The sequence below is a fragment of the Falco punctatus genome, assembly GCF_963210335.1.
Source record: "Falco punctatus genome assembly, chromosome: 1".
In the NCBI taxonomy this organism is placed as follows: Eukaryota; Metazoa; Chordata; class Aves; order Falconiformes; family Falconidae; genus Falco; species Falco punctatus.
In genome coordinates, this window is record NC_137580.1 from 113,549,360 (window position 1) to 113,571,849 (window position 22,490).

The 22,490-nt window shown below is 59.6% G+C and overlaps 1 protein-coding gene across 1 annotated transcript; it reads right to left on the reverse strand.

Annotated features, from left to right (window-relative positions):
• Positions 1-41: 41 nt before the first annotated feature.
• RHBDF2 (rhomboid 5 homolog 2) lies at positions 42-21,847 on the reverse strand. The gene is given in 21 exon segments (XM_080380090.1): positions 42-1,932; positions 2,569-2,722; positions 2,985-3,085; positions 3,540-3,615; positions 3,855-3,949; positions 4,079-4,142; positions 4,617-4,717; positions 4,860-5,021; positions 5,433-5,507; positions 5,984-6,095; positions 6,264-6,476; positions 6,717-6,850; positions 7,226-7,354; positions 7,913-8,125; positions 8,197-8,389; positions 8,953-9,077; positions 9,172-9,212; positions 9,215-9,321; positions 11,511-11,634; positions 19,886-19,974; positions 21,744-21,847. Coding segments are annotated over 21 exon segments (2,823 nt in total). The 5' UTR covers positions 21,839-21,847; the 3' UTR covers positions 42-1,512.
• Between the last annotated feature and the right edge of the window lie 643 nt (positions 21,848-22,490).

Here is a 22,490-nt window from a genome sequence, read left to right on the forward strand (position 1 = left end):
CTGCATCCCTGCGGCTGAGAAAGGAGAAGAGGCCTTGTGCGTCTCATTAAATACAGGTAGAAATTTATTAAGGGGGGAAAAAACCCACAGCTTTTAAAAAAAGTATCAAAAAGAGACAAATGAGGTGAAGTGTCTGTCTTTGGCTGGAGCAGCAACCAGAGGGACAGAGAACTGGCCCATGGTGGAAGGAGGGACACAAGGTGCCACAGAGCTCCTGGGCTCAGCCGGGGAACAGTTACGGACAACAGGAGCTGAGCTCCCAGCCCTTGAATACTCATGCCAGGACATCCCGGCTGGGGGATTCCCACCTTCCTCCATTTAACAGTGCTGAGCCCCAGCAGCACCAAAGCAACATGTACCAGGGGAGGGAGAGCCTGGCACCAGCCTGGGTCCAAACCAGCCCAGAGGGGTCACCCGGACCCCAGGAAGGACCTGCCTTCATGCCACAGCCGGTGGGAGGGAGGAGGAGATGCTGGGGAGTAGCAGCCCAGGGCTGGGGGTAGGTGGGGATGTGCAGCCTCGGGCAGGGGAGGGGGAAGGCAACTGCCCCCCTCAGCACTTCTCTGTTTGAGGAAGGAGAGTTACCCAGGTCTCTATGCTTTGAGAAAGGGAAAGGGGTAACAGCAGGGACTCGAGGCAGAGTGAAAGGTGGGAACACCAATGGCTTCCCGAAAGGTCTGTGGGTTTCAGGGGCTGCCACACAACACCCCCACCCCTCCAGGGTGTTGTTCTCCATGCTTGCCTCCTTGGCATGGCACTACAAATGCAGTATGTGCTGCTTCTCTGCTTCCAAAAATGTAATTTCACTGAAATAAAGGGAAAAGAAGTCCCTCTGGGCCCAAGTCCTGCCTCTCCATCCCACGAGGAACCCAGGTGGCAAGTACAAGTCTCCTTCTATGGCCTCAAGGGAGCATCAGATGCTAGAGTGGGGCTGAATAATACCTTCAAATCCCAGCATTGAACACCTCACGGCCACAGCAGAGGTCCTGGGGAGCCCAAAGTGGGGGAAACCCTCAGCCTAAAGAGCTGCTGGTAAAAGAATAAAAATAAAAAAAGTGCCCCTGCAAAAAAGGGGGTTGTGTTCACAGTATGAGCTGCAGCACCCAGGGGCACCGAGGTGGGACGGGGTCCCAGGCAGGCAGAGGCACAGGCAGGAGACCTCAGCAGCTTCAGCTCCAGGGCTGGGAGCCCAGCCTGGCCATGGATGCACCAAAATCCCGCTTCCCTCGGCCCTTCCCCCATGCAGGCAGCAGCCAGGGTCAGCACCCGAACCAGTTATGGCTTTTCAGGGTCAAGAGGCAGCCCCAAAGGGGTGCAAAGCAGGGCTGGCTCCAGCCCTGCTCCCCACTGCATCCCCAGTGTTTAACAGGGGTGAGCCCGAGGGTGAAGCTGTGCCCCAGGGTCTGTCCCACCCCAGAGAAGCTGCTGCCATTTCCTCCAGGCTAAGGAAGACCTACCCCACAGGAAGCATCACTGCCGGTGCCTGCCCCAGCCCCAGCCCCACCAGCAGGGTCAGTGCAGGACCTGCTCCAGCTCGTACTTCTCGCAGAACTTGCTGGTGAAGGGCAGGCAGGTGAGATACTCCACCCAGCGCCAGTTCACAGGGTAGACGTAGAGCCAGACCACCAGCGAGGCAAAGAGCCCCATGAAGACCAGCAAGGAGACTATGATCATGGCTCGCTTACGGTACTTGTCCACTGTGCCGAAGGTGATGTAGGGCAGGAAGGCGAAGGAGAGGAGGAGGCCGCTGAGGAAGCCAAAGAGGTGAGCAATGTTATCTATCCATGGCAAAAGGCCGCAGATGAAGAGGAAGAGGACAATGCCGAAGAGGTTGAGGAAGGCTTTCCAGGGTTTCTCCAGCACTTGCCAGCTCTGGAAGAGCTCCACGAAGAGGCAGGCTAGCAAGCCAAACTGGGACCCAGCAGGGCCCACCTGCAGGGATGGGGGAAGTCATGGCCAGATCTGCACATATCACCCTGGACACATCCCCGTGTCCCCAGGGACTGTCTCTTCCCCATGCAAAATGCATTTGGCTCCCACATCCCTCCAAGGGCTGCAGTCAAACTGGTGTGGAGCTCAGGGGCAGAAGCCCTGGCACGGGAGAAAGAGGAGAGGAGCACGCTGGTACTGTTTCAACAGAACCTGTACTTTCCATGACTCAGCAGCCAGGCAGCATCACCTCCTCCCATGCCACAGCCCCCCCGTCCCCATCCTGATGAACCCCCAGGTGGGATTAGGGCACTCAGCGTGATCTCATTTAAAGCCTGGCAGTGTTTCGCTCCAGCAGATTAGCCATCTGCCTGCCCAGGAACCCCGCACACACACCGACACGTGGCAGCGTGTGGCCCATGCAGCACGTGCGAGTCCGACACGTGGGCAGACTGTGCCACATGGACACCAGCCTCCCACCCCACCGTGGCAAAATGTGCCAAGGCACGAGCGCTTTGTGCTGCAGCCCCCTCCCTAAGCCTCTGCCAGGACAGGGATGGGGAGGGGTGTCCTTTAGTCCCCCCAGGGGAGCTGACTGGTTTCAGGGTGATGAGGGCAGAGCCCCCCCGCAACCCTCACCTCTGCCCTGTACGGCAGGAAGATGGCACTGGCCAGATTGCCCGTGATGCCACTGAGGATGAAAATGATGGAGATGCGATGCCAGCCTGCCAGCTTCTCCAGGTCCCTCAGCACTGTCATCTGGAAAGTCACTGACACCAGGCAATGGATGATGCTGGAGGAAAACACCCTGTGTTAGAGACCCCTGCCCTGCCAGAGACCCCTGCCCTGCCAGAGCTCCTGCCTAGCCCTCCCACCCGCTGCCCTGGGGCACCAGAATTCTTACAAAACACCCTCCACTGATGGCACCTGTTGTTGTAGCCTGGGGGTGTGCTCTCCTCTTCTCTCCCAACCCATCAGGGATCGGAAGACCATCCCAATGGATACTCTAGTCCCCCCACCCCCCAGGGCAGGGGTGTGTGTGTGCTGTGGCTCACCCAGCGTGCAGGAACAGGGACAGCCACAGGCGGTAGAACTGGTCGGGGACCTCTGGGTTGAGGAAGGGCAGGAGACCACAGACCTCATCCAGGCAGTGCACCTGCAAAGGCAGATGGGGTTGGGGGGTGACAGGGGGCTCAGCGCCAATCCCAAAGCCACAGGGATGCATAGGCCAGTGATGCCATGTATCAGTTGGTGGGGGGGGGAGACACACGACCCTGGGTGGTAGTGGTGGACCCACATTGCCCAGGTATCGGGCAGGGAGCAACCAAGCATCCCCAGTGCCCCAGGAGATGCTCAAGGGCTGTTTTCCTGCCTGGGATGTGCCTTTCCCAAGGACACGGGTGCTGCCCAGCTGAAGCCCTACATCCCCTCCTGCCCCACACCAGCGAGGCGGGCACACAGCAGCAGCAGTCCAGCTGATAGTTGGGCATCCCCCTGCTCACACCCATCCCATCCCTGGTGGGATATTATAAAGCCCTTTGGCATCAGCACAATGATGCACAACCTGCCTGCCAGAATTGTCCCACATACCCCCCTCCAGCCTTGCTCACCTGTGAGCAGAGCGTTGCCTCCTCATGGAAGTAGCCATGCATGAACTCGCAGTATTCCCGCGTCGTGATCTCACAGCTGGGCAGACGCAGGGAGCAGGCTCGCTCAGGGCAGAGCTCGCTCCCCATTTCCCCCCAAGCATCCCCCTCTGCTCCCATAGCCGTTTCTGCCACCGCCATGCTTCCCACACACACCCCGAGGCTCCGTAACCTCCCTCTCCCCCTGGCACAGCTCTGGACACTGATGAGGCAACAAGAGGCAGCAGGGCAGAGGGGGGAGCTGAGCCCCGTCTGGGTGCCTCCATCGTTGTGACCCACCTGCCCTTGGTGCCGATGCAGCAGGGCCTGCCCTTGATCTGGCAGTCCATGTGGGCGAAGCCCGTGTGGTTGGTTTTGGTCTCGTAGGTGCAGATCTAGAGGCATGAGAGAGAAGCTGTGGTCAGGGGCTGGCCCAGGGCTCTCCCTGCAGCCCCTTGCCTGGCTCGTTGCCCACTGTGCCTCCTCACAGTGCCAGCCAGCTTATGGTGGCACTGGGCTCTTACCGGCCACTTGGTGATGTCGTCTGGCCACACGTGGGGTGGGTTGGATGCTGGCTCCTCACAGGTCCTGCCAGGAGGATGGGGGTAGGGAGTCAGGTGGGGTCCCCCCTCCAACACATCCCTCTCTGCAGACCAGTAATGCCCCTTGGGCACAGACAGTCCTGGGACCTGCCCCCTCCCCTGGCTTGGGAGGGATCCTGCACATCAGCGTCCTGCAGCACCCGCAGCACTCACATCTGCCAGACAACCCCATTGATGCCTGCCCACAGCATCACCCATACCAGCGCAGCAGAGCAGGCAGGGACCAGCGCAAGACAATGCTGTCACCTGTCACCACCTATGTTTAAGACAGACCCCACCTCAGTTTCCTCACCAATTCCCTCTTCCTTATCATTCTCCTACAGTATGCAAGAGCCCCCCAGCCCCTTGGACAAGGGGATTCAAGGCACCCAAGCTGAAAAATGCAGCCCCAGCAGCACCCCCACCATGCCCTGCATACAGCCAAGTGACCGTGCTGCCTCTCCCCAGCTGTCACTCCTACCTGGGGTCCTGGTGACACACAGCCCCTGATGTCCGCTTCTCACCCGAGCCCCTGGCTGGTGCATTGGTGCCTGGCCACTTGATGAACGTTGCTAGTGTCTCCTGCAATGAGGATGGAGACACTAAGGATACAGCAGTTAATGCACCGCTCTGAGCCTGCATGCATCCTGCCCTGGTGCTATGCAGGGCGCAGATGGTTTCCCCCTTTCCCCCAGCACTTCCCAGGACCCACGGTGGCACGCACCGAACAGTCCTGCGGCAGGGTCTGGATGCAGCCCGAGTTGTCGTTCTGAACGCAGCAGCCAGAGCCACGCTCCCGGTCCCGCTCGCGCTGGATGAGCCGCTCCACCTGCCGATCCTTCCGGATGCAGGGGGAGAACTTGGCTCCCAGGTGGATCAGGTCGATCTGGGAGGGAGATGTCAGTCCAGGGGGGATGTCCCATGGCCGCCTGCACCTCCCCTTCCTCCAGCTGCCCCCAGGGAGCACTCAGCAGGGGCAGGGGGTCCTCACAGGTGAGAGCCCAGAGTCTCAGTTACACCAGTGGAGGGAAGGTGGGTGGGGAAGGGGATGGGGTCTCTCCTGACCACCCTACTGTGATGCTGCAGCTCTGGGAAGCACTGCTGAGCCTCCAGCCTGGCCAGGGACCAGGCGCACTGGGTCCCAGAAGGATGAGTACACCAAGGGCCCAGGGCAGCAGGCTGGGACGAGGGGTTGAGCTCTCCCCCCAGGGACCCCCCTTGGCTCGACGCAGGGGGAGCAGAAGCTGCCAGAGGGCAGAGCCTCAGGCCAGGGGGTGAAGGGCAGTGGAGACCTTACCGAGCTGGGCCCAATCCAGAAGTTCTCCTGCTGGATGTACTTAACGCTCTCGTAGACACCCTTGTTCCTCAGCACCTGCCGGGCCAGGCCAGGGTCAGCTCCTGCCAAGGCAGCCGGCCGTGTAGGGGTGCAGCCCCCTCTGTCTGCTGCTGCGTCCCACCAGCAACATGGGAGGGAGAGCGGCTCTGCTGCCAGCACGCACGCTGCTGCAACATGCTGCTGCTCCTCCAGAACACGCACCCCTCCTGTCCTGGCTACTTAATGGAGCCTCTCCAACAGCAGGAGCCAGCAGCACCCTGAGATGCTCCCACTCCTAGCAGGGAGCACATCAGGCATGGAACACTGGTTGTCACAGCCCCCCCCCCCCCCCCGAAGATGGATGCCTACTCTCTGGCCTGGGTGCCAGGGAGCAACACAGCCGGCTGCAGGTTCCCAAGTTCAACCCCATCAGCCTGGCTTTCCTCAGCAGTTAGCTGGTTGCCATTTCAGAGCCAGACATGTCACTGGACAGCTGGAAGGGGACAGCCCTGGCCAGTAGCTCTTAAACTTACTAACTCTGTCGTCACGTGCTGGGTGAAGCCAATGGGGGCAATGCCATAGGTGCCAATGACCAGCAAGGTGATGAGGATGTGGACAAAGGTGATCCAGTATGTGAAATACGGCCTGTGGAGGAAAGGACCCAAAACTTGAGCAGCTCGGGGATGGCTGGGCAAAGGGATGCTGTAGTCCCCTGAGCCCTGGTCCCCAAGCATTGAGGGGGGACACATCTGAGTTACAGCTGGGGAGCCCTGAGGAGCCCCATGCCCACCCACCCCATCAGTCCCCCCTTACCGGTGGCTGTCTGTGATCTCCAGCTGCGACTGCACGATGCTGCTCAGGCTGCGGCGGTACGTCCTGTTCAGCCACTTCCCTACCACCCCCAGCCCGTAGTAGCGTTTCTTGCGGTCAAAAGCAAAGTGCTTCACTTTGGAAGCGATGCGCCTGCCTCGCCGGGGAGCTGGGCTGGTGCCAGCAGAGGCTGAAGCAAGCTGGGTACCCTCCCGCCTGCAGAGAGAAGAGAAAGCCATCACACCTGCTGAAAGGGACCAGTTGAGAAATACCCCACAACCACAGCCCCGAGGATGCCCTGGAATGAGGGCTAGGGGCACCTCTTGGCTTCATCCTCCCAGAAGCGAGCTGAAAGTGCCTGGTGCCCACAGCAGGGATGGCTAGGGACATTGTCCTGACTGCAGCAGGGCATCTGGGCAGCCTCAGGGGCAGCCCCTGCTGAGAGCCGGTACTCACTGGGTGGGCTGCTCCACCTCAGGAGACAACCTGGCATCCTCCCCCACCGGGTGCATGCGTAAGTACGTGGCCGATAGAGGCGGCGACTCGAAGACATCATCGGGCATGGAGTACGTCTCGTCATGCATGTCCATCTGAAAGGAGGATGGAGGCATGTTCTTGGATGCATGCAAAGGGTGAGAAACCTTCCCCTGACCGAGCATGTCCATCAACTACTAACCCAGCTCTGCCTGGTTCCAGAACCCAGGGAGGGGGTAACCCCCACCCACATCCCACCAACTGCATGTCACAGGGTGTGACACATCCCCATGATGGTGGTGGCATTGCTCCCTGCCACTCCCAGGGAGCACCACAGCACTGGGCACAGCAGTCGCTGATGCCCCTGCTCCTGGGGCAGGGCAAAGCACCAACACAGGGGTCTCCGTCAGAGCTCCGCTCCACATCCAGTCCCTGTGCAGGGGCATGGGGACCCCTCCCTGCTCCAGGAACTGGTGTGGAACGGCGCTTGCCTTACTGAAGAAGGATGAGTCCAGGGTATCGGCAGCATCCACCATGTCCTCGTCCATGAAGCTGGGGTACATGAAGCTCCTCTTGTTACTCCTCTGCTTGGGAGCCAGCGGCTCCAGGACAGAGCGTCCCTTTGGCAAGGGAAGCAAATGCAGGTAAGCAACCAGAAGCCCCTCAGTTTTTGCAGCACTGAGGGTTTCTCAGAGCTTCCCTCCACAAAGTGCAAAGCATTAAGTCCCAACTGGACACCATATCCCCCAGGGTGGGAAGGGTAGGCAGCAGGGGCTGGCAGCAGATGCTGCTGCCTTTAGCTCCTCAGGGCCAGTGTTGGACCATGACCACGTTAATCAGCATGACAAGTGAATCCCATTCGGTCCCAGTCCCACAAACCCATACCCAAGGGTTGCTCAGGGCTCCCCAGGGGCTAGAGAGCTGTCAGAGAAGCTTCCTGGCGCCTCAACAGTAAAACCCAGAAACTGCTTTTTTCTTGGGATGTCCAGTCCTCACTAGAAATTCTCTTTTTAAGCAGAGCCCAGGCTAAAACTCACCAGAGCCTCCCCCCTCAAAGCCATGCTGGAGAGTCAGAGATCTCTGTGCAAAGCAAAAAGCCAAGAAGCAAAGACGATGGGCAAGAGAGAGAGCTGAAACTTCAGGAAGATCATGATGCTCCCCAGGTCCCCAAAACTCACGCGGAGAAGGGCTGCGGCCGCCTTGAAGCTCATGTGGGCAACAGACTCCCTCTTCCTGCGCGGCAGGCGGCTGTAGCCGGAGCGGATGCTGTTGAAGGATGCCAAGGAGACAACGCTGGGGGTGAGTGGGGGCAGGACGTGGTGAGGTGTGTGGGGACGGTCAGTCTCATCAGGATGGCGGAAGGGACGGCCCCTGGCCAGCGGGTCCACGATCTGGAGGAGGGAAGAGGTGTCGGTGCTGGGAAAGCAAGGCTGGCAGCCCAACCCCACATCCCGGGCTCTACCTTGGGCATCTTGGCAGTCTTGGGTGACTCTGTGCCTTGGAAGGAGGGCACCTCCTGGCTGGGCAGCTCCATGTCACGGTAGGCAGGCTTCAGCTTGCCATATCTCATGCTGCAGTGCTGCAAGCTCTTGCGCTGCCACTGCTGCCGCTTCCCCTCCCAGTCGCTGCTGATGCCAAACCATTGTGCTGTGCCCCTGGACACACAATGTGCACACTTGTCACCCAGCTGGTCCCCCCACCCCAGGTACTGCCATTCCACCTGGCATCCCATCTGGTAGATGATTTGGGTTGGGGTGGCCCGGCCCAGCCCACAGCAGGGAGGTTTTGACCTTGCTGTGGGTCTCAGGGAAGGGGGAAAGGGAAGGGAGGGGGCTGCTGGCCTTTGGGTCTCTCTGGAGAGGTAACTCCATCGACACTTGCACTTTGCACAGGACAGTGCATCAGCTCAAGGCTGCAGCAGATGTCCATCCTGAGGCGCCTGTGAAAGTCCTACATAAACAGGGCTGAGAAACTTCCCCAACATAGAAAAAATGGTGTGAATTGGCACTAAACCATTCTGCTGCGGGATTATCCCCAGGCAGATACCAGTGAGTCAAAGCAGAGCTGGCTGCACAAAACCCTCTAAGGCATTCCATTCCGAGACATGACCCTCTATCCCACAGCCACGACACCCCAACGAGGACCGAGGGACCTCTCCAGTGACCCAGCCACTGCCAGAGCCAACCCTGCCCTCACGCTGCTGCTCCCTGGCCCTCACTTGCGGATGCTCTGGGACAGGGAAGTCTGCCGGCGGAAGCCGGGCCGGTGCTCCAAGCTGTCAGATCCTTTTGAGCGGGGCTCCTGCAGGCTCTTACTCTTTCGGTAGATGGGAACCTTGGAGGGCTGGAAGGCAGATCAAGGCATTAGGGACAGGATGGCACGGCGGGGGGTGGTGCCCTGGGGATGGCAGCCCCCCAAGCCCAGCCCTGTCACTCACCTCCTTACGGATGCCATCCTCCTCTGCCTCCCGGGGGGGGATGACGATGGAAAGGTTGGGGGGCTTCTTGCTCTGCAGGCGGCTGCTGCTGGAGCGGCAGCCCCTGTTCTTGTCGCCGGCTGACATCTCGGGCCGGCAGCAGTTGGCAGGCTGGGAAGGTGCAAGGAGTCAGCGAGAGAGGAAGGAAAAATCTCCCCTGGTGTTTGTGTGTGTGGAAAGGCTGGGTCCCAGTGGGAGACAGGGCCTCAACAGTGGGATCTCACTGCCTCAGCCCCCTGGGCCACCAGCTGTGCTGCTGAGATCTCGCTGCCACCAGCCCAGCCACTGCATCCCCGGAGCCTTCATCGCCTCCCTGGGTTTGGGTGGACTGGAGGGCTTCCATCACACCCCAGTACCGCCCTTTCACCTGCTGGAAGCAGAGCAAGGGATGGCAGGAGCAATGGGGTCAGAGCATCCCCAGCAGCCCAGCAGCACCCGTGGGACACCCAGGTTTCACACCCCATCAGGATGTGCCTGAGCAACTTGGCATCTGCATGGGAGACATGGGGGGGATCCCTGCAAGCCCTGGCCTGGCCCATGGCACACAGCCACAGCTCTCAGACATGGGGACATTGGCCCCCCTGGTTTGGTACAGCGACAGAGCAGATGGGGGCTCACAGGCACTCCTGAGGGGTCTGCAAAGCACCCACCTTGCCCATGCAGGGCAGGGTGAGACACGAGGGGATGCAGCCAGGCAGGAGACATACAAAGCCTGAAAACACCCGATTCACACCCCGACCTGCACCACAGCCCCCACACAGGGGACAGCTCCTGCTGCAGCGAGTGGTTGGGGCAGCCCACGTCACCTCCAGCCATGGAGCCGGGACCTGCCGTGTGTGTGTATGGGTGTCCCATGGGAGGGGAGATGCGGGATATTCCTCTTCGGGGCATGTATACACATGCCAGGCTGGGAGACGGAATCCTCCCTGGCCCCACGTGCAAGTAAGGTGAAGCTTAATGGCTAAGAGGCGGTTAATTCCTCGAGCAATCCCCTCCCGAGGGTCCCTGTAGCCTGGCTCTACCAGGCAGGACCTCGAAGGCAAGGTAATTCCATCCGAGTGCAAGGGAGCAAGTCCCAGATCCTATTAGGGGCTATGGAGGCTCTCAAAGGGAGGCACAACCCCCCTGTCCTCTTCTCATCCCCCCGACCACGTGCCAGCACAGGGACAGTGCCTCCTGCCATGCTCCCCCTGTGTGGCGTGCGCCGAGCCCTGCCACGGGCTGGCCACAAGCACTGGCATTCCCATGGGATCTGCTCCCTAAGGGAGCTGGCCCTCTCCGCCTAAGCGGGATGGTAGAGTCCCCTGGGAGAACCAGGCAGCCTACTGTGGCTCCTCTGCTGTCACCCACCACCACCGAGTCAAGCTCAGAGTCCAACAGTGCCACTGGCTGCCAAATCCCAGCTTGATGCACAGGCTCAGCTCCTCTCTGCCCAGGATCTGAATAACCAGCCTCGTACAGCTCCACTCTCCTTAGGTAACCACACTTGAGCAATCAGCTGAGTGACCAGGACCCCAGTAGCCCCCTCTGCAACAGGGTCGCTCTTGGCAGCCTGTTCCTGAAGCAGAAGCCAGCACAGGGACACATTTATAGCTCTCCCAGCACCCCAAGCTGCAAGCATAACCCTCCGCTCAGACCCCACCACAAGCAAAACTTGGCTTTAGGAGCATGGGGACCCCATGGGACCTGCAGGATGCAGGAGCCCGTCACCAGTTCCCTGGGGACATGGGAGCCTGGAACTGGTGGTGCTAGAAGGCACCACTGCCCTCCATCAGCTCCTGGGCCAGGTGACAGCCTGCTGCCCCTGCACTGAAATTCGTGCTATGCTCCCCTCCTGCAGGGCTGGCTGTGGTACCGCTGGATGAGATACTGGGGACACGTGAAACGCGTGTGGCTGGGGAAATGCCAGGCACAACCAGGGCAGTGGCTTCGCTAAGACCCCTCCATCCAAGGGCACCAGCAGCCCTGGCTGGTGGCAGGGCAGGCTGGATTAACCCTGCTCCTCTCTGGCCAGGGCGACAAATAAGGTTCATGGTGGGGATCTAGACGGGAAGACGCAAGGCAGCCATCACACAGACAACACCAGGACCACGTGAGATATTGCTGGAGGCAGCACCTGTGATCACAGGCAGCATCCCAGCATGCTGCCTGCCTCCCCTCCTCCCCAGGTGCACCAAAGCAGCACCCTTGGGTGCTGCCAGCTGCTCAGCTGCTGCCTCACCCCTTGCTGCCATTAAGTGCCAAAGCTGTGAGCAACCAGCTCCCAGTTTCTCCTGGGGGGTCAGCCAGGGTCTCCCTACCTCATAAGAGTGGCAGGGATCCCACACAGCACGTCTTGATGGCAAACACCCACTGCAGCCTTCCTCTTCCTCCTCCGTCCTTCATGCACGGCAGCACCAGGACACGGCTGATCTCCTGCCTCACCTGGCAGACAGAAAGGCTGCAATGAAAAGCCACGCGTGGAAAAGCAGGGAGGGCTGCGGGAGCATCCCAGGCGGAGGGAGAGCTGAGCTCTGCACTCCCTGGGCCTTGGGGATGGGGCCGCTGGCAGCTGGGCACTGGCGACACGGACCAGCCATGGCACAGCGGCAGGAGGAGGAAGAGCCGCCACTCGCAGCAACGCACCTTGCTCCATGGCCGGGGAACTGCACGGGGCAGGCAGGGAGCTTCTGCCCACTGCTGCCAAGCAAAGGTATCGGGAAGCGAGACACCCACGAGAGTGGGCATGGAAGGAGAGTGCCTCGCCGAGGTATTTAATAGCTGCGCAGCTGGGACAATGCCAGCCAGGCAGTCCAGCCCCAGCAAGCAAAACTTTCCATCCCACTGGTGAGCTGGAGACGCTGTTTGTTTTCCTCCCTGGGCAGCCAGCAATGAACTTGAGATGCCAGCTGCTCTGGAGAGCCAGGGGTGGGAACATGCTGGGATCAGAGCAAGCCCTGGGACACCCTCATCCTCCTCCAGCACTGGGGAATGGCTGTCAGTGGTGGGAGCCAGGAGCACAGAAACTGAAGCCAAACTGCATCGTTCAGAGGTGCGAGAGGACACTGTGCCCTTGCACAGCCCCACTCTTACACCCCCATCCTGAAATCCCACCCCAGGCAGCTCTCTGCAGGGACCCCCATGCTTCCTGGTGCAGCAGTTCTGCAGCCCACCTAACAGCCCAGTCCCACTCCCCACCGGCTCCCAGTGCTGCATGGGTGGAGGGATGGAGCTGGCCTCCCCGGAGTAGCGAGGTGACGCAGCTCCCGGGGCAGTTGGCACAACCGGCAGGCACCTGCCGTCCTGGTCACGCAGCACGGCTGGAGCAGTTTTCACAGCTCTGTGCATTAACACAATGTTTGGCACTAAGAGAGAGGGGGGAGGAGGAGAGCAGCCCCCAAGGGCTGAAGTCCCCATGGCCACATGGGCTGGGTGCAGCGGCCACCCCGGAGCACAGATCCTGACCCACAACAAGTTTTACCCCATGCCAGCCACAGAAATCCCCTAGGGACAGTTCTGGGAAGGGGTTTTCCAGCTCCTCACATGTTTTGCACTGGCATCCAACCTCTCTGGTGCTGACACCACTCTTGCCCAGCACGCTTGGTGTGAGAACGGGCTGGCCAGCACCTCCAGCCAGAGCAACCCTGCCATCAGCTCAGCACTGCGGGTCCCCTTCACCCCCGGGACAACGCCACCAGTAGCACTGCCCTCCACTCGGCAGCCCTGGCACCAGTCCCATCTGCTGGGCACATCCTGGCCACCCAGTGGTGCTGTGGGTCCGGAGGGAGCCTTGGCACAGTCCCCAGGAGGGATGCAGTGGCTTTGCTCTGGGGTCAGGAAAGGGAAGTGAGAGGCTTGCAGGGGGGGGACGGACCGGACGGACACACACACTGGACAGCGACGGGACAGGGACAGGATGGACGGATGACAGCTGTGTGAATGCCCTGCTGCAGGGACAAGGCAGGTGACAGCAGCGGGGGGTGCAGAAGCACGTCCTAAGCTTGGCAGGAGCTGTGTGCTTTGAGCTAGAAGAAGGGTCCTGGGGGCAGCACAGTGTCACTTCAAGCTGGAAAAGATCTCCAGGGAGAGAGAAAAATGCACTAAGGATGCTGCTGTCTCTCACGGGAGAGAGATAAATGGGCAGAGGGATGCAGGGGGGTAAGCTGGTCTGGTCAATAAGAACAAGAGATCCCACATCACCATCTTCCCTCTCAAAGCTCTCTTGCCCACTGAAGCTCACCAAAGCCTGACATCCAGCAGCAGGGGGATGAAACCCCCATCTTCTCCCAAGAGGGCAGCTGTATTGGGGTCAGTGGTGAGCAACCGGGATGAGGTTTTGGTCTTCAGCCAGGCAAGGTACAGGGAGGGTGAGGAGTGCTGGCTCCTAGCCCCAGGGTAAATCATGACAGATGCTGACCTGAGGAAGCACACCCAAGGAAGAAAGTGATGGAAAAAACTGATGCAGCTCATACAAGGCATCACTGCAGGATGCTCCAAGCAACACAAAGGGACCATCAGCAAGGCCAAGTGGCAACCTGCAGAGCAGAGTTGGGGGCAACCAAGCACAACCATCATGTAGACAGCACTGCAGAGCAGCCCCGGTTGGAGGAGGATGTATGCAGCATATGGTGGGTGCACAGATGCTCAAAGAAGGATCAGAATTGCTTTCCTGAGCCTGATGGTGTGGAGGGAGGCAACATTACCAGTACTGGAATAAAAAGCGCATCGTGCCGGTGCAATTAAGCAGGGAGGAGAAAGCAGCTCTGAGCCACCCGAGGGTGTAGGGTCAGGAGCAGGACCCCCGTGAGCACAATGCGCCCCTGCTCTTCCCTCTCAGTCTTTGTACGGGAGCGAGAAAGGGGTCAGCAGTGCTGCAGAGCCCCTGAAAAAGCCCCACAGCCATCACAGTTGCTCGCACCCAAGAGCCCATCGGGCAGAGCATGCCGCTGCTGCACGCCAATGGCTGCCCGTAAATGATTCACGAGCGTGTTAAAGACTCTCTCAAGCCTGGAGCCTTGTTAAAAGATGCTCCTAGTTATTAAGAGCCTTGGATAGGAAAGTCAATTCGTCCAATTGCTCTAAGCTTCAAGTCCCTGTGGACTCACACCCGAGCGGAGGACCCCGGGCGGCTGCCCAGCACCTCCCCCCCTTCTGCTCCCTTTCTAAAAGCTTTTCACCATTTTCCAGTCTCAAGTTTCAGGTCTGAGAGAAGCAGTCCAGCACAAACAGCTCTTGAAATGAAAAGATAATATTGGGAAGAAGAAAAAAAAAGGAAAAATAATTCTGGGATGGGGAACTAAATATCTGAACATTTTTCCTTCTTCTTGGAAAGCCCAGACCTGTGTGCGCCTCAGCCCCTCATGGACCCACTCAAATAGGGAAACCTGGAGAGCACCAACCCCCAAGGCAAGGAGCAGCCTGGCTCTGCTGCCTGCCTCCTCCCAACCTCTACTTAAGTACTCAGGCCTTTTTTTTTAAAAAAAAAAAAAAAAAAAAAAAAAGATAAAAAAAAAGAACAAAATACACTTTACAGCTCTGCTGCAGGAACCCTCCTGTCCCTTGGGGACCCTGCACAGCCCCATGCCCACAGCACAGACACACACCCCCCCCCCCCAGCTCACACATGGCCATTTCACACCCTGGCACCACATTAGGCTGATTTTTTTTTCTCCTCCCAGCACAGAGAAGGCAACCCCATCTTTTCCCCAAGCGTGCCCACCCCACTGCAATGGGACCACTCAGCAAACCTGCGACACGCAAGGTTTCACTCTGAGTCCTAAGAGAGGACTGCTGTGTTTCAGGAGGTATTTTAAGCTGCCCCCTCCCTCTCCCACATCACTGACCCATGCAGTCGGCACCAACACTAGCAGGAGCTTTAATCCCCATCTTCAGTGCAGCTGGGGTGGCAAGACAGGTTCTGGATGCCCGACGAGTGCTGAGAGCCCGGCTGGTCCCTGGGGCGTGCAGGCAGCTGGCGTGTACCTCACCCACGCTGCCATTAGGAAATCCTCTCCTATTTTCCACATCAGGCAGGACATTGGGCAACTGCAGCGGGTTTGTTCAGCCCAGGCAAGTGCCGTGCCCTGGGAGGAAGCAAAGCTACCCGGGGAGATAGAGCACGCTGGCCGGGGGTGCTGCGCTGGATGCTGCTGATAAAGGTGCAGTGGGCAGAGCAAGCGGGAGCCGGGGAGGGTGCATGGCTGCTCGTGCCACTGCACAAGGCAGCCATGTGCTGGACTTCCCTGCCGCAAGGGTCTGATCGCCGGGAGTGTGTGGTCCCGGCCTGCCCGGCCATCCTGGGTGCTGCTACTGGTATCAGCAAAGAGAGGGAAGGATTTGCCAGCGACATCTGGGAGTGGGTGGAAAGAGCCATGCGGAGGATTTCCTGCATCTCAGCCATGGCCTGTTTCCCACCCGCATTAATTTTTACCGGTGCAACAACCCCCTGTCCCAGCGGTTCAAGCGCTGGCATCTGAAGGCTTCTTGACCTGCTGGGGTGGGCAGTGAGCCCTGGTGAGCCGGGGTCCCCCGGTGCTACTGACCACTCACCCCACACCTCCCCACTCCCCCTTCCCTGGGGGCTCCAGGGGGTCCACAGACCCTCACAGCAGAATAACCTCAAACAGGGGGCACTGCACAAACCCACTCTCTGCTTCCCACAGCAAAGACGCACCAGCTGGGGTGGCGGGTGCTGCTGGAGGGGCCATGGCTGCACAAGGGGACCCTCAGCCCACCAGCCCTTTTGTTGGGCTGGAGCCCAAGCCAAGCTGGGAACATGCATGTGGAGGCCTCGAGCCACCCCAACAGCTTTGGAAAGAGCAAAGCCACCACTGGCAGCAAGGGCAGCTCCACCAGTGACCGTGCAGAGGGGCCAGCTGCTCCGCGGCAGCACCGCAGGCAGGGCTGCAGCACCCTCCATCCCAAGGAAAGCTCTTTTCCAGGCGCCGCACGGATTCCCCAGGCTACCAGGATTGATCTAACTTGATTTTATCTCAGAACTGAGTAATTACTCAGACCTACTTTGATTCCTCATTAGCTTGGCTTAAACATGGGGTGCACGGGCGTGATGGTGCAAGTGCTGTGGCCCTGGCTGCGCTTTCTGGAAGGGGCTGAGGGGTCCCAGGTGGTTGCTTACCCAAGGCAAGGGGGCAGCCTGCCTGCAGGCTGTCTGCTCGTGATCCCCCACGCCACAGGTCATTACTGAGTTCATTCTCACTTCCGTCTTCGAAGTAAAATTCTTGGTGCAAGATGACAATGGGGATGGAGGGGGACTTTCTTCCTCCAGTTCTTCTGCAGAACACTCATTTTGACAGTGACTCTGGGCACAAGGGCTCAAGCTGGACTTGCAGACTTCCCTAATCCCCCACTGCCTGTTTCAGAGAGCACCGAGCCACCCAGAGCAGCACTATGCTGGGAGGAACGCCCTGTATTTGCAGAAGATCCCCTCGCCATGAGCTCTGAGCATCCCTGTGCCTTGTGGGATGTGGCAGTGGGAAGTGGTGCTCAGCCCTGCAAATGAATTCAGCTCATCCCAGACACAAGATGAGCCCTGGGCTGGCAGCAGGACTCGCCCCCTCAGCTGCAGCTCCCTATCTCTGGGAACAGGCTCCTTATCTCAGCTCAGCCGTTTCAAGGTTTGTACAACAGGCTGCTCACCCAGCCAGCCCCCATTCTGTACAAAGGGAGAGACCCAGGTGGATGCCAGCAGCCTCCTTCAATCCCCGCTCAGGGCAAGGAGCTCCCTGAGGAGAGGGGACAAGGACCTTGCAGTGTCCCTCTGTGCCATGGATGAAGATGGCACCTTGGCTGGCAGCGGGCTGCCCCTCAGACACTCCATTGAGCCTCAGTGGTCCCCTGGCCCCAGCGCAACCCAGGAAGGCTGCTCCCTGCCACCCCTCCATCCTCTCAAGCACCAGCAGCCGAATGGGGGCCGCTCTTCAGCCTTGTTCCCTTTGGTCCCAATTGCCACAAGGCCAGAAACACCCAGGTCTGCACCCTGCAGAGGAAAGCCTGACCACAAACAGCTCATCTCCATCCAACACAGCGCAAGGCCAGCATGAGGGATCCTATGCTCACCGGTGCCTACTGAAACCATGTGATGCTCTCACCCCATCGCAGCATTGCCATGGACCTGTGCCAGCAACGCACTTTGCAGTCTTTCAGCTGCCAAGAGCTGGTGATGGGGTCTCCCTCACCATCCTCCTCTTGCCTGCCATCCCACCTCAGGGATGTTGCACCCACAGGGAAGCCACACAGCTCACTGTAGGGGCTTGAGATGCTGATTTTTAAGGAGCCAACTCCATGTCTTCCTCAGGAGCTCTTGGACTGCGTTAAGCCACCATGTGCATGAGCAGACTTCACCCTGATCATGGCATCACCTGTGGAAAAGCCCTATGCCAGCAGCACTGTGCCAGTCCCAGCAAAATCTCCCTGCTCACACCATGGAGGAGCTGAGGAAAGGACAGGACACAGCAATGCCAAGCACTGGGGATTCACCCTGGCTGCCCACGAGCTCAGAGTGCAGCCTTCGGGCTTATGCATAACAGGAGGTCATTCCCAGCCCAGTCTTGGCATTCCTGCAGGCCAGCAAATTACAAGGATAACCGTGCCAAATCCCTGGCACAAGCTGCCACATGATGCATGGGGAGCAAAGGCAGCCCCACAGTGAGGGGGGATGCTCCGACACATTGAGCATCTCAGGGGGGTACCAGCCACATCTCCCTTGCCCCAAGCAGGTCTGTCAGACCAGAGGAATACATCAGGAATTATTATTTTTAAGCAAAAGGTCAATTAAAAAAAACCACTAAACCAACACAGACTGCTAGAAGGAGGGGCCCATTGCCCTGGGCTGCAGCAGCTCACAAAGGCACCTGTAGGTGGGAGGGATGGCTGGGCAAGTGGCAGCCCCCAGGATGGGAGCAGAGGGCAGGACCACCTGGCCGAGCAGCCCACCACAGGGCTGAACATCCAGCACAGAGACAGCATGCCCCCCATGCTGGCTGATTTCTCCCTCCCACCCAAGGGCTGCTAGGAAAAGGTTGAGGAGCATCACTGGGCACTGCCCTGCTCCCTCCCTGCCCCCATGCCCTGCCGCAGCCCCCAGCACCACGGCTGTTGAGTGAGTCTGTTCACAGCTACATTCTCCCCTCTCAAGCTATGGCCACATCAGCAAGTCCTGCACCAGTGGCTGCTCAAACTCCCCTTGAGGTGATAAGCAGTGGGTTTTACAGGAGCTAGTCATGCTTTCTGACTCATTTGTGGTATTTCATAGGTGCGGAAACTGAGGCATTGCAATGCAATAAGCCTCCCTGCCTTCCCACTGCCACACTGCCCGAGAGCTGGTCCCTTCCCTGGGCAGCTTGTAAGGCTTTATCAAAATCTGTACAACTCCCCCAAATTTAAGGTATTGGAGGATGGGGGGGGAAGCCCTTGCACGTAAACCCCATGAACACTTCATTTCCACCAGGGGAGCAGGCTGCTCCCCTGCCCTCCCAAACTGGTTATTTGGGGGTTGCCCCCATCCCGCGCTCAGCTAACACAACCAGCACCCCACGACGCTGGCCCTCAGGGTGTGGGTTCCTAAGGATGAGGGGGGAACAGGGGTACTGTGCAGCGGCCAGGAAGAGGACAGGGTTGGTCCTGGGGCCACCCAGCACATGGGCCTTCCCTAAAGCACCCTCCCCCCGTCCATTACCCACCCTAAATGGCTCATGAAGAGAGCAACCACCAACCAACTGGGTTTTGTTTTGTTTTTTTTAGGAAATGGGGATTAAGTGAGAAAAAGGGTACCAGCTTCCATACTCACAAGCAGACATACAGCTTTCAGCACTCACTCAGAGGCCAGGAAACAACCACAACTCAGAGCATCCCACGCTCCCAACAAACCACAGTTCTGGAGCCTTGTAATTAAAAGAGACCATACCCATCCCCTCTGGGGGCTCGTCACATTACATCTCCCAGCCTGCCAGGACAGCAGGGACCAGCAGTCATTAGCTAAAAAGCTCCGCAAGAGTAGAGTTTATGATCCCATCACTTGTGAGTTCATATAGATTTAAGTAATTAGTTTTCAGCCTTCACTAATTGACTCCTTTGGTCCAGAGCCCCTGCCAGCACCAAGCCCATGCTTGCTCCTCTGGGCTCAGGTCCCTGCTGGGCTCCCAGTGACCGTGAGAAATGTGGAAACATCACAGGAGCCCCACGCCAGCCTGGGCAGCTCCCCACACGCAGCAGGCAAGGGATAGCATGAGAAGGACAAGCCCCCCCCTCACAGAGCATAGCTCACTGCCACAGATGCTTTAGGACGTGGGACCAGGGCTCCCACCACCACACACCCTTCACAACTCCCCCACTGGCAGCCTCTCCATCAGCAGTCCCCCACTTTCTTTGGGGACAAGCACTGTTCTGAGTCCAAGCTCATCCCAAGGTTTGTTTTCAGATCAAGACCAATAACCTAAGGGAAGGAATAAGGTTTTCTTTGGGAGAATCCCTCAGCTTCACTGTAAGAGTTAAATGGGAGCATTATCAAAGGGCAAAATGCAGACTCAGAATGCAGCCACATGCTCGTCTTTCACCCCAGCACAGCCAAACACCACCTGAATTCCCCATATCATCCCATGGAGTGCAGCCCCCCAAAGAGAGACAACCCCGCCAGCAACCTTCCCCCCCAGATTCACAACACTGCATTTCCAGCACCCACCGGCATCTATTGTTCCTCCTGCCAGCATCCACGCTCTGGCAATGCCGCTCACACATGCATCTGACAGAAACACCGGGCTCGGCCTCATCCTGCAGAATTTGTACCGAGGTGGCTGTTTTAGCATTAAACCTCACTCCACACACTGTGGTTTACCCTTTCTCACCCCGGGGCTCACAGCGCCTCCAGGTGCAGTTTCCAGCACAGCTGCAGCAGTGCTGGAGAAACCCCCACTGTGGGGTGGGGGGGGTAGGGGGGAGAAGGAAGGTTAACGAAGCTCACTTCAGTCACATGCTTTCCAGCAAACAGGAGCAAAACCTGCAGAAGCCACCCTCCAAATGAGCAAGCAGCAACAGGTGTCAATCACCTCGTTAATTGCAAAGGAGCTTGGAACCACAGAGCTCAGGTAGGGCAGCCTGGGAGCCCAGGAAGCCACTTGTGAAGCCAGTGGTGCCTGGGGTACAGCAGGCAGAGGCAGCTCTGGTTTCTCTCAGGCATGGCTGCAGTTGAACCCTCCAGCTCGTTTTGGAGGTGGGACACTTCCAAGCTGGTTATTTCCCACTTGAGAAACAGGCAGGAGCCAAAGGATGCTCCTTCAGAGGGCACAATGGAGTGAGCTGAGCTGGGTGGCGTTTGCCCACTCAGGATAGCCATGGGATGCTCCTAAACCCTCCAGCTGGGCCAGTGCGCTGCAAGCCCAGGACAGCAACAATATGATGAGCTCACCCTGGAAATCCCCAGAAGTGACCATCCAGGACCTGGGCACATGCAGGCGGGAGAAGGTCCTGGCTCCCTGCAGTGGGAAGGATGATGCTGTGCTGGGGAAGAGAGCAAGCACTTCCTCTTGCTGCAGGGACCCAGCGGCGACAAGGCAGCCTCTCGGGTCCCCTTCCCCCTTGCAGAGTGTGGGTGTGGGGAGCTGAGTGAACGCTGTGGGGTCTCAGGCTACGGTGGACACCGCAACCTGGCTGCTGGCAAGCCTGGTGGGGCCAGCTCTGCCCTGTGCTGCTGGTGGGCAGCAAGGCAGGGCAGGACCAAGGTAATGCTCAGCCTCACACCTCTGTCCCAAAACCACTGAGAGCCAACAGCAGGAGAGCCAGTGGCTAAAACATGCCCACCCAGCATCCCTCTGCTCCCTGCGGGATGCCCGTAGGGATGCAGGATGACCGGACCCTTCTGATCTCGCAGGGTTTTGTTGGCAGGGGGCTGGCGGCAGCACGTGCGAGCGCCAAAGCCTCCAACCAAAGCTCACACCAGCAGCGACAACAAAGCCCCAGCGGCGGGACAGGAGGACGATGGTCCCTACAGGGGCACCCTGCCCCCCCCCCGGCACCCTGCCCGCCCTCGCCTGTACATCGAGGCTGCTGCTGCTCCGCAGGGCGCTGCCAGCCTCCCTCACCTGGGAGGGGGAAAACCCACCCGCAAAACCGCCGGCCCGCTTGTTTATCGGGCCATCAGCTCCAGAAGTAGGTTAGGGCCTTCCTGCCCCGGGCAGGGCAGCGGGCAGGGCAGCGAGCAGGGCCCGCCCCGGCAGCACGGCCGGGCTACCCCGCCGGGCCACGCACCCACCTGCCCCCGTGATGAAGAAGAGGAAGAGGAGGGTCCCCCCATCTGCCCGCCCCGGGGGGCACGGCCGCAGCCCTGGCGGGGGGACCCGCGCCGCCCTGGCAAAGGGTCCGGGGTGGGGGTGGGGGCGGTGGGTGCAGGAGCAGGCGCCCACCCGGGCCGGGCCGAATCGGGCGGGAGCGGCGGGGCGAAGGAGGAAGCTGGCGGGACGCGCCCGGTCACAAAGCGGCAAGAAACCGAGACGGCACGGAGGCACCGGGATCCCCGCCCCGCTCCCACGCTCGGCCCCGCTCACCTCGGTGCGGCCCCGGTCCTGACCCTGCTCCCGGTCCCGTCCCGCCGGCACCAGCCGCCGCTCCCCGCCGCTTCCACCTGGGCCGGGCTGGGCATGGGGGCGGTACCGGGGCGGGGCCTCCCTGGGGCGGGGTCTCTGTGGGGGCGGGGTCCCATGGGGCGGGGACGCCCAGGGTCCCGCCCCGCCGAGCGCCCGCCCATGGCGTCATGCGTGGGTGTTCCCGCGGGGCCCCGCCCCAGCGGCAGCTCCCTGGGCCCCGCGGCCCGCAGGGGCTGCCGGCGCACGGGCGGTGCTGAGCCCCTGCCACCTGCCCCGGGCCTCTGCCCCGGCGTACCGGGTACTGGGCGGCGGGACACCGCCGGCACCGCGCGCTGTTAGGACCGGCCACTGTCAGGACTGGGCACTATTAAAACCAGCTGCTACTAGGACTGGCCAGTGTTAAGACCAGGCAGTATTAGGACAGGCCGGTATCAGGACTAGTCACTGTGAAGACCAGCTGCTACTAGGACTGGTCAATGTTAGGGCTGGCCACTATTAGGACTGGTTACTACTAGGACCAGTCACTATTAGGGCTGGCCACTATTAGGACCCCTCACTGTCTGAACTGGTCACCATTAGGGTTGGCCACTGTTAGGGACAGCCACCATTAGAACCAGTCACCATTAGGACCAGCTGCTACTGGAACCAGTCACTATTAGGGCTGGCCACTATTAGGACCCATTGCTATTCGAACTGGTCACCATTAGG